Source organism: Cupressus sempervirens, chromosome 11 (genome assembly GCF_028749045.1).
Source record: "Cupressus sempervirens isolate cs-2001-9-10 chromosome 11, ASM2874904v1, whole genome shotgun sequence".
NCBI classification, from domain to species: domain Eukaryota; kingdom Viridiplantae; phylum Streptophyta; class Pinopsida; order Cupressales; family Cupressaceae; genus Cupressus; species Cupressus sempervirens.
In genome coordinates this window covers 124,607,434-124,619,728 of record NC_143128.1, presented here as the reverse complement: position 1 = coordinate 124,619,728, position 12,295 = coordinate 124,607,434, and the positions used below count along the sequence as shown (strand labels likewise).

Sequence of the window (12,295 nt, the reverse complement as noted above, 5' to 3'; positions counted from 1 at the left end):
ATTTGGAAACTTCATGATTTAATGCTTGGTTTTGATTATTACAAAGTTTATATAAACTTCCACTTCTAAATCCTATAGTAATTGCATTCTTAATGTTAGAATTATTAGGCCAAAGTGGCACGATACCCTTGGTCTGCTAGGGCAGAAATGGAGATCAAATTTCTCTTAATGCCCGACACAAATAATACATCTGTTAGTTGTACGGTAACTCTGGTTTTCAATTGTATTAGATAGGTCCCAATTCCTTTCACTGGATAGGTGGAGCTACCCCCTATTGTAACTTCTTCTGTTGAGTGTCATTCAAAAGTTTTGAACTGCTCTCTGAATCCAGTTATATGTCGAGATGTACCACTATCAATAATCTAAGTATTCTTGGTAGTGTTTAGTTCAATTGACAGTGATTTTTCAGCTTCCTTGACTTTAGCTAGGGGGGCATGAATTTTGTTTCTCTCTTAGTACATGTGAGTGTGTCTGAATTTATCGCACTTGTAGCATTGTATTTTAGACATATCTCTCCTCTTAAAGGTTTGTTTAGGATTATTTTTCCCCCTTTTTCGTTTGAAATTTCTTTTCTTCCTTTTATTGTTTGTGTTTGTATGTAGGGCTTGTATCTCTCTCTCTTTATTTAGACTGATCCCTCTTGTAATTGATCTTGATTCTTCCTCAATGCAACCATTCTTAAGTCAATCAAATTTATGAAGTTCAAGCCATGCACTGATTCCTTGAATAAAGGCTTTCCAAGAAGTTGGTAACCCGTTTAGGGCTATAAATGACAATTCTTTTTCGTCTACATGATTTCCAATAGTTGATAGTTGATCTTTTAGTTTCATAATTCTCATAAAATATGACATAATTGTTTCTCCTTTATTCATCTTGATATGAAGGAGTTGATGTTTCAAGGTGAGAACACTACTCATATTATTAATTTCATACGTGTTTTGAAGAGTTATGAACATTTGATAAGCAATTTCCATTTTTGATATAATTGGTAGTATATGATCCTTCACAACATCTATAATGATTTTCATGCCTTTGTTCTTATGCCTTTTCCATATAGTTTTATCTGGTTCATTGTCTGGCATGGTTTTGTTTTCTTCCACATATGATTCTAGTTTGAGTTCTCGAAGAATGATCATTATTCTAATTCTCCATGATACAAAGTTTGATGCTCCTTCGAGTCTATCTTCAAATGTCACTCCGTTCACCATTGTTACTCTTTAGAATGGATATGATCTAAGTTTGGGTATGAATAGTAATTTCAATTTATTTATATGAACTCTATCAATTCAGCTCTAATACCATGTTAAGGAATACATATCAGAGATAGAGTTTAGTAATGAATTTTAATTTTTTCAAAACAATTTGGTCAATAATATTTCTAATAAATTATACAGTTCTGTAACTGTATTTCTTTTATTGGTTTATATTTATTTTATCTATGAAATATAATATGTATATTCTATATGATATTGCTATAGATACTGATATGACTGTGTAATTGATATGTTCTCTAGCAGCGATATTATGAGTTATTTATAATGTATATCAGTCACACCCCGCATAGGGGCATGATGCTACATGGTGTTTACCGTATAGCGTAAATGGATATTTATTGCATTCAGAGACCAGAATATGACACAAAACAAGCTAGTGCTTTATTCATATAAGAAAAGCATACAATAATGAGTACCAATATAATGATTATCCATGGACCAATAGAATGATATACATATATATTCCAAAGGGGTGACTCAACCATTGCGCAACCTTTCGGGTACTAACTAATCCCGTTGGCTTTGTTATACTTTTGCCAATAACATCATCCCCACCAAAAAAAAGAGTCGTCTCCGGATGACAAAATGGAGACCACTAAGTACATCAAAACATGACTAGGCAGGAGGGTGCAACTGTGCTCTTGTAAGTCATGCACTTGTTGGGTCCTTGTCTTCATACCCGCCTCAACCTACATCTCAATCTCTAAAGCTTTCTTCATCATCTTTGCTATATTCTTGAGCTCCACCTCTTTTGCTTCCTTCTCCTTCTGTAACCGACTGTTTGCCTGCTTTGCTTCTTCAAGCTGAGATAAGAATGTTTCCTTCTCTAATTTCTTTTCATGTTTGACTTCCTCCAACTGGGCAGTGAGCGTTGCCCCTTCTGACTCCCAAGCTGATTGTTGTGTAGCCAAACTTGCTTCTACTGCCACTAATCGGGTAGTTGTTGACTCCTCCGTAGAGCATAGTAGGCATCTCAATACACCTGCACTATCTCTCGGATAAGGTTCTCCACTCGGCTCTCTACTATTGGCTTTCTCGCAATCCACTCTTGTCACACTTCCAGAGTCTCTATATTAGGCCACCCTCGTGCCACAGAGCATACTATAAATGTAGCCAAGCAACTAACACATAAAGGATAGAACATGCTCTAGCTCCTGCAAAATTGTTTCTAGTGCATGTGTCTACGCAAAACTCACCACTTGGTGACCTCGACTCACCATATCAGCCAAGTATGCCTCTACATCCTCCCCCATGTTTTTCAATGATCCTAATGTGGGATGCTCCTGTGTGCTTATCGTTTTCTGAACTACCTCTAACATCCTGTCGATTGTGCTATCCATCGGAGGTGGAGGTGGTAGCTCATCTGTACCGATTGGGTGATTCGCCTCCTCCTATGGAACTATAGGGTCCACCTCCTGGGGCACTTCCCTCCTAAGCAAGAGAATATTGGATGCTTGCGCTATTGGCTTGATGTTAAACATCTTACTTAGATAAGTACTCAAGTCCTGTGTTGTTCTTGCCCTATTAGTATCCTCACTGGCTAGCCTAGCCAATAATGCAACATCTATGGTGACCACAATGTCTAAACCAACTATGTCCAATCAAACCTGTGGTGCCCTTTGATTCTCAAGTGCCTCCTCTTGTGTAGGTATCTCCATCACCCCTTCATGTGTCTCCATCACCTCTTCTAGTAAGGTTGTAGGTGGCAATGGATGAGCCTCTACCTTTGATGCAAGCACTACCTCTAGAACAAATGCAAGCTACGGGATCCTTGCAGGTACTACCTGGGCTACTACTATAACGGGAGTGATGACTATGGGTTGCCTAAATTGTCTGAAGCAAGGGATGTGCACACCTACAAGAGCCAAATGAGATGTTGCAGAGAGGGCATGCCATGGCAATAGTAGCGGTGTTGCAGTGATTACTCCAACCTCCTCATCGTTCTCCATATCCTCTTCCTCTTCATCCGTCTCACTGGTATCTTCGGACGATGTCTCTTGCTTGCCACTAGCTGTGTTCTCGTGTTCTGCGCCTCCATCTAACTCTTGCCTAAGTCTTTTCTACCCGACTGTGGCCTTCTACCCACCTGGTGTGTCTAAATGCTTCTACTACATAATGGGGGGCTCACCTGGAGCAAGTGGGCCAAGCTTGACCTCCAACCTGTCAATGGGGATCATTCGTGCCGTAGCATCGAGGAACAGTCTAATATTGTAATGGATAATATAATATGTCTTGTGTTGCAACACCATGGATTCGTACATGCATTTTGCAAATACTATTGCCCAATCGTACACCTTCCCATTCATGATTTCGTTCATCATCGCTACCTGCGGAAAAGAAATATCTAACGCACAGCTTGATCCTATGAGCTTGCTCTTAACCAAGTCCATCAAGTAGCACCACTCTTCCTCCTGAAAGTCGGATTTTTTCAATCCTTTGCCTTTACAAGTTTTCGTCAACGCTTCTCTGCCTTTAGAAGTTTCCATCAACGTATCTTTCTCCGTCTGAGATAGTTTGCCACACACTAGCTCTATCAGGCACGCCTTTTCCTCCCGACTCAATTTCTTGGGTTTTCCATCAATCTTCTTGCCTCCTTGTGCATGTCCAGGTATGCCAAATACCCTTGTAAAGTCTACTGCCCTGAAAGAAATTACCAAGTCTTGCGCTAGGTAGGAAAATGAGCTTGTTCTAGAAAACTTGTCATAAGTGTTTATCATCGTTCATAGGAAGCCCTTATGCTCTTGAATGCAGAACATAGGCATTCAGATTGCCCATTCCACCTGTGCCTTATATTGTTCTTTACGACGTGATCATTCGAGATATCTTGCCACCATTTCTTGCACTCCAACCCATTCAGACCTTTAAAGAGTATGTTCTGAGGTGTGAGATGCACTGTTGCAGCTGTTTATGCTTGTTGTTTGCCCTTCTTTTTGCTCAAGCTCGTGCCTCCTACAACACGAACGCCTAAGGGTAATGTTTTCACATTCTTTGCATCCTCTTATTGGTAGCAGAATCTTCTTCCAATTTCTTTTTCCTAGCTCTCTTCCTAGCTGAGTGCATGACTGTCTTCTCGTTTGTCTTTTTGTGTGCAAGAAGTTGTTAGGGCATTTTTCTTCTCCTTCGGAATGGCTCCTCACAACTCCTTTAGAAGAGCTCATTACGGCTAAGACAGTACGACAATTATGCTTTGGAAGGTTTTAAACCATCCGTACGATGCTATTTAATGGTGTGCAATAGTGTCTCTTCAGCTCCTTATAAATATCGTCTCCTCAAAATACTGTACGATGTATAGTGTTGCATGTCCTCCTATCCTCAAACCCGACTGTTACCTTCGCTAAGAGTTGTATGGTGTCTATTTCGTGTGGCGATCCCTAGGCATTGCTACCGTATGATGATTTTTGCGAACTGTATGCTTTGGTCATACAACTTCTTGGTGTTAGTTTTTATACCACATAACATATAAGCAATTGAATATCTGATACAGAGTATCAAGCACACAATTCCTCTCTTGAAAAGTTAATACTCATGGAACATGAGAATAACTCCAATGTTCCTTACACCTATGGATACTAACTCAGTATATCGATGTGATTTGCTGGTAATCACATAGGCGGCCTTACGCTGTTTGTTTGAGGACGTTTTGACTTTGGTGGAATGATGGTGATGGTGATTTGGTGTGAATGTTGGACGATGTTGATGGAAAAGGTGATGGTGATGAAGGGTGAATGTTCTTATGACTGATGTCTTTCTAACTCTCTTCAAGATTCTAACTTCTAAACTGTTTGCTATTCTACTCCTACTCCTATGAATGGAAGATTAGCAAATGGACAGGGATTGAATCTAATGAAGGTTAACCGGTGGCTCCACCTCCATAGATGCAATGCTTCAAAGGAAATTGAACTAGTTTACGACACAAGGCTTCCCAACAAGCCGCTAGGATGCTAGTGGCCTAGTATTGATTCCTATCAAACATCTACTAATGTTATCATGCAACTATGCATCTACTTTACTTCTACTTGACAACTTGAAATGCAATCCACTTTAACAACTTTAAAAGAAATTTTACTCTAACTATTTGGAAGTAGAAACCATGCAACAATACCAAAGGCTCTTAATCACCATGCAAGTCACAACAATGAGAAAGAAAAGCGATTTTTTGGCATTATCTTTGCATTAATTTTCTCCAACCCTTACAAATGAGAGCAAAAGGCCTTATATAGAGGCCAAAATGTACAATCGACGATAGAGATAACGAGGCAAAATCGACGATCCAAATTGAATCCTAGAAACCCTAATTAGGGTTGCCACCCCATCGGCTAATGAGAAGATGCCACCTCGCCAATGGACCAATGAAAAAAGTGGAAAAGTAGCAAACAATGAGAAGGCACCAAAATGGTGGCCATTCAAAATTAGACACTTGTCCTACCCTAGAAGAAAGAGAAATTGCCACTTGTGCTTACATCAAATGATCTTCTAATATAAATCACCCTTTTTCTTTCATTCTCTTAGCTAAGGCAATGAACCTAGCTAGCCTTTCATTGACTTCCTCCATGGGAGGGCAAGGTGTCTTGCTTTATCCTAAGCTCTGCCGATTTCATCATGCTGCTTGTTGCCTGTAGTGTCTTCTCATGGTCCTTCTCATACTCTTTTGCATATCCGATAAAGGCATTGAGGGAGGAAAGGGTGCCCAAATGTTTTTTCTTGATAGCAACCTTTGCTAACTCATCCAATCTTGACTTTTATGATGTTTTCAAAATCAAGTGCCACTCCAACGTCGCTCATCATGGTTGAAATGGAGGTGTCGACGCTTGGGCTGTGTTGTGCAACTTCCTTCTTTATCTCTTCGAGTGTTCTCAATCTAGTAGTCAAGGCAACAAACCAAGACTCAACCTTACTCAATCCTCTTTCATCAACCAACTTGGCCCTTTCCAAATATGTCTCTGGTAGCCCAATGAACACCTGTAGTCTGGGAATAGCTAAATCCTTGACTAGAAGGAAATCCTTCCACTCCTCTTCAAATATTTTGAATTTGTTTCTAATAGTCACTAATGATGGAAATGTCGAGATGAAGGAAGACAAGAAATTTCACTCATCTTGGATTGTATCATGGATCCAATCCCTGACTTCATGTAGCTGAGCCGATATCTCTTCTAGGTTGCTCCCGCTGTCTTGAGGAAGGGTTGCCTGGTGCAACTGTTGGATAGGCTGAATCTCTCCAGTATTTGTTCTTAACCTCCAACTTTATGATCCTTTCATTTGCCTTCCTCAACCTTTCTCGGACTGAAGCTATACCTTCCTGGATCTCCTCACATTCCATGTCATCTATGTTTCTTCCCAAATGATGCTTCATTATCTCATATTCTTGGGCCGCAATCTCATCCAATGCCTTGTTGACTGTTGGTATAGCAATCTGAACCTTTCGGTGACCATCATTGTCGCTCCTGATAACCTTTGCCACCATTTTTGCCATTTGTTTTTGGTTCTTGCTATCACCCTTTTCTATTAGTCCTTGGGTGTCTTTGAGTGTTTGGGTAGTTACTACCTTTCTTCTTGATATAAGCATTTGCCTTAACCATAGTGGTGCAGTGCATCTCCCCAAATCTGGATTTGGTTCAATTAGCCGATCATTACCAATGGTCTCGGGCGCTTGACTTATTTCCTCAACATCAATCGGCCCATCTTCTTCTTCACTAGTAACTACCATGTCATCTCCATGTTGGTTTTCTGAGAGAGAAAAGTACTCGATGCTATTACTGTAACCACTTGAGTCTGAATCAGAGCTCACTTCTACCGCGGTCCTTTGTTCACTTGTGTTATCTTCTTGGCCTCTGGCCTCAATTATACTTTCCCTTGACTGTGTTGTGTATTGTCTCTTTGCTACAGGTTCCGGATGTTCTTTACTTTTCTCAACTTCCAAAGCTCTTTTCTTGCTTCTAACTATTTCTTGTTGCCGACTACTTCCTTCACCCTTCTGTTTGACTGATTCCGCTAGACCTTCTTTTGGCTTCATCTTCTCATAAGTGAGGGGGATCCTTTGACTTTGTAGCTTCCTTAATCTTTCATTATACCACGACTCGGTATACAAATCAATTGCTCTTGCAACTGCCTCCAAGGAAGGATCCTGATGATCATCCCAATCAACTGGATTCAACTCTATTCCTTCTATTATATCATAATCTTCTCTCAACACATTTCCATCATCTTCCAGTTGATTAGGAATATCAAGGCCTCTCCATTTGATATCTCTCATCATGTTCATCGACAATCTTGAGAAAGCTAGCTTTCTCACATGAAAGTCATCCTTGGCATTGCCCCAAAAGTCTTCTATAGTGGGAACATGTTTAAACACATTTCCATGAGATACCTTGATAAGACCATAGATGTAAAAATCGCCTGAGGAGATTAATCGCCTAGGCCTGAAAAAGTTTAATCGGGAAAAATCGGGAAAAATCGGGAAAAAATCGGGGAAAAAATCGGGAACTAAAAAACCACTAAATTTTAATAAAAAAATGCGATTTTTTTACAGAATTCAATGTTTTTTTGCATCTAATGACTTAATTACTAACAATACATAAGAAACAATCATGTTTAGATATATATCAATGCAAAAAGAGTTATTAATTGGTAAATTACTAACAAGTAGTGACAAGTTGTAAATTACTAACAACTAACAAGTTCACAACACATGAGAAGTATTCTCATAAATAAAGTGTCAAATGTAAAGAGTTCAAATAAGCACATCAACATGACTACAAATAAGTACAAATGTCAAATACAGGACTACATCTTCCTCTTCCCAGTCACTTTACTAGCGAGTGCGGGAGAGGGTAAAGCTCTAGAACTAGAACCCCGCAGGGTTTGTGCCCGTGTCTGTGTCTGTGCCAATGCAGGAGATGGTGTAGCTATAGAACTAGATGTCGGTATCTCCACATTCGCTGCGCGCAAGATGTCAAGGTCCTCTGCAGTAAGCTCAATGTCATCATCCTCATCATCGCCCTCCTCAATGTCATCCAAATCGATGTCATATCCAGTTCCACCCCCTTCCTCCTTCGCAGCCTCCTCCGCGGCCTCCCTCTCCAAATTGGAGATGTCCTCCTGTGTAAATAAGGGAGCCTGCTCTTGTGCCGTCCAATCATAATAAGGATCTATCTCATCCAAATCGATTGGCCCAGGCGGATCTTGTTCGCCTTTTTCATGCGCAATTTAAGATTATATTGCACATAGACAATGTCATTCATCCTCTTTTGGGACAACCTGTTTCTCTTTTTTGTGTGGATGGCCTCAAACAAACTCCAGTTGCGCTCACAATGTGATGCGCTACAAGGCTGTGATAGGATTCTGAGAGCAAATTTTGCAAGATTTGGAGTGCTTGCACCCCAAGTGGTCCACCAAGCCACTGCATCACAAAAATTGTACAAGTTAGAAAATACTAATAGACAACAAAAAATGAAACATAAATATTAATTTAGCATTTGAGATTCAGAAGTTTGCAAATGTATTACCTGGGGTTTGTGTAAGCCTTGCTCTCTTGCAGAGAGAAGTGGAGAACACCTTGCCTCCTGCTGAAGTGAAGATCTCCTGCTCAGCGATGATTTTATCTCTTGTTTCCTCGCTGGTTACCATCTTTTCGACGCACTCACTTAGGCCTCTGATGACCTCTCCATCAAGATCTGCATATGTACCATCAGCCCTAAAACCAAAAACCAAAAACAAATAAGTCTTCCAATTTTAGTACACACCCAACACCCTACGAAAGCAAAATGAACTCAAGTCTTTGTTAACTTAAATTTGAGTAAGAATGAGCTTACAGTATACCTAAAACGTGGGTTGAGGAAATATCCTGCTGCATGAATGGGTTGGTGAAGCTGATTATTCCACCTTCTATCAATGATCTGCCAAATGGGTTCATATTTGATGCTTTCCCCCTTGTAGTAATTTTTGACAGATTCTTTGGCCTTGTCCATGGCCTCATATAGTTCACCCATTGGCGTTTGGTCTCCATCAACCAAATGCAAAACTCCGACTAAAGGCTCAGACACCTGCAATATAAATTTGAAATTAGTTGACAAGTTACAAAATTATTATTTACTTGAGTTACAAACTTAGTATGTTATAAAGTTGTAAAGTGCAAACTAAAACTTAAAGTTTTGTAGTTACCTTTACTATTTCATCAGCCTTATCTTCAAAATATTTATCAAACACAATCCGCACAACATTCTCTCCTTCACTCTTCTTTGAAAATGTGGAAGCAAGCCATTTTTTGGAAACAAACATTTGCTTCAAAGAAGCCAAATTATCGAGAATGCTTTGCAATGTCAAAAAAATCGTTGCAAACCTTGTGACGGCAGGCCTGACAATTTCTTTGCCATCAGTGTGCTCTCTCATCAGGCTAAGGACCCATGGGTGATTGTATATGTATTTTGTCACCCGCCTTGCATCCTCCACAATTGGAGTGACCCACTCAAGTTTGCCCATGTCCTCCAAAAGAAGGTCAAGGACATGTGCTGCACACGGGGTCCAAGAGAGAGTGGGGTGCCTCTGCTGTAGGAGTTTTCCTGCCAATTGTAAAAGCAAATACTAATTAGTTTCCAACTTTTCAAATATATCAAACTATTAAAAATTCTTGTTGTGAAATTCACAATGCACATGCAACATAAAATTACGGTTTACCTGCTGATACATATGCAGCAGCATTGTCTGTGATGATTTGCACCACATTTTCAATGCCAATCTCTAAGACCATATTCTCCAACATCAATGCTAATGTCTGAGCATTTTTTACCTTGTTGGAGGCATCGATTGATTTCAGGAACACCACATTATCATTACAGCAGGCCAAAAAATTAATTATGGTCCTGCTCTTCCCATCCGTCCACCCGTCAGAAAGAATGGTGCAACCAAATTTTGTCCATTCTTGTTTCTGTTCCTCAACAAATGCTTTGGCCCTCTCAACAGCATTTCCAATAAGCCTACAAAAACAAAATTTAGTTATGTCTTAGATTCTTAGTAATTTAAAATTGATTTAGACTTTAGTAATCAACATTCTAATTTCTAGATAAATTAATTAAAATTTAGAACTAAGTAAAAAGTTAAAAATTAAAAGGAAATCGAGTGTAATAAAATTATTCGCTTACCTGCCACCCAACACAAAACGAGAAGGGGACTTGTACCCCTTTCCTGCAACTGTCAACCCTGTGGCCAAAGCCTCCCAATAGGGACTGTCAACAACACTAATAGGAAGGTTGTTGAAAACCCAGAAATCTGCTAGTGCATTGTCCAACTGGTCATGGACCTCCTTATTCCATCTAGTGGCCTCTAATGAAGGTTGTGCACCAGGTGTGTGCCTCGTCACAAAATAGCTCCCTATCCCAGAAGCACCTGCTGATCCTGATGGTGCGGAAGTGCTAGGAGGTGTAGGAGTGGGAGTGGGAGTGGAACTCGTGAAAGAAAAAACACCCTGTTTGCGGACACGCGGCCCACGATAAGAGCCAGCCATGCTCTCAATGGCTGCCTCCTCCTCCAGAACATCAATGAAACTGCCCTGGGTCTCTGCTATGGCTGCCCTGACATGCAATTTATTCCACTCTCTTTGCAATTTTTTTTGCTCTCCAGCTGCGAGCAAGGCATTTGCAAACCTTTTTATTTCTTCTGTTGTATTCTCACAAGGATTTGTATCATGTTTTGAGATCCCTGCGATGTGATATTTGAACCGGTAAATGCCCCCGGATATTACTTTTTCACATCGAATGCAAATCACTTTGGTTGGTTCATCAGGTGCTTCATAGGCATATTTCCATGCTTGATCTCTCGCATTCTTTGGCCTGGTGCCAATGTAGCCTGAGGGGCATGGAGTCAATGGCCATTTGTCTGCCATTTAAAACTACTGCGGGCTGCCTACACATACAAATTTTTAAAAAAAACTATAAATAAATTATAACAAGATCAAAATTAACAGTTAAACAAAGAATTCAAGCAACATTCCAATAACAGCACCAATAAATTGAAATCCAAATAACATTCAAACAAACTAGCTGCTAGGGTTTCAAATTTTTTTAGAAAGGGCAAATTTTTAGCATAAATTCGATCTAGAATGGAAAAAAATGCAAATGAATGCATTTAATCTTGCTTACATTCATCAAATGCATTCCTAACTAATTAGGAATGTATTTTTATCCATTTACATGCAAGAAAAAAAAATACAATCTCTTGCAAAAACAAAAAACAAAGATTCAAATCACTTACCTAGTAACGAAGAAATCGAATCAAAAGGCCTCCAAATGCACTTGATTCTGCCTATTTCTTGCCAAGAACTCCTTCTCTATCCTCTCCTCTCCAAAACACCCTAAGCAATGTAAAAACATAATGAAAAAAACGTGTTTTTTCGTCACTTTATGTGACTGCCGGGCGCGAGCAATTTTTTGCAAAAAAATCGCGATTTTTAGGCGATTTTTTAGGCGATTAATCTGCGATTTTTTGGAAAAAATCTGCAAAAAAAAATCGCGATTTTTGGGGCGACTAAATCGCCGGCCCCAAAAAATCGCGATTTTATCTCGTATCGCCGATTAATCGGCGATACTCACATCTATGGATAAGACCATTAGGATCAAATCCTTGCCTTGCTTTGTACCATCCTAGATGATACCATTCCAATTCCTTCTCCGCAGCTGCAAAGGTGACCCGATTGGGGCAACTATCATTGCCAATTTCGAATGAGAAAGTAATCCGTGTCTTACCTTCGTTTTTCATTATTCTATCATAATGCTTAAGTTGCCTAGCCAATTTCATCAAAACTACCTTGTCGGGTGGGTACCTTGGAAGCCTCTTGGGACAAACTATGCTTCCTGCTACTCTAATGCATGTGAATTGCGAAAATTGGATGAACCAACTTCCATACTTCTTTATCTTTGCTTCTGCTTTCGGTGAGAGTCTCTTAGAAAGTGTCCCTTGTAACAACCTTACTGTCTTCATGGCAAAGGCGTCACAAAACATTTTGTAATCCTTCTTGTTGTGCAAATGAAGTT

General features: G+C 39.8%; 2 protein-coding genes across 3 annotated transcripts in view; one reads left to right on the top strand and one right to left on the bottom strand.

Moving 5' to 3' along the window:
* The window catches only part of LOC149528529 (metal transporter Nramp1-like), a 148,465-nt gene that overhangs the window by 68,826 nt on the left and 67,344 nt on the right, over positions 1-12,295 (top strand). The window lies entirely within an intron of this gene.
* LOC149528530 (uncharacterized) lies at positions 3,035-11,655 on the bottom strand. The gene is made up of 11 exons (XM_089811125.1): positions 10,409-11,655; positions 9,945-10,243; positions 9,432-9,829; positions 9,090-9,313; positions 8,777-8,964; positions 8,462-8,670; positions 8,059-8,369; positions 7,639-7,690; positions 6,896-7,395; positions 3,403-3,914; positions 3,035-3,300 (listed from the first exon to the last, which is right to left on the bottom strand). The coding sequence occupies exons 1-11, from the start codon at positions 11,146-11,148 to the stop codon at positions 3,035-3,037; spliced, it is 3,699 nt and encodes a 1,232-aa protein (XP_089667251.1). The 5' UTR covers positions 11,149-11,655.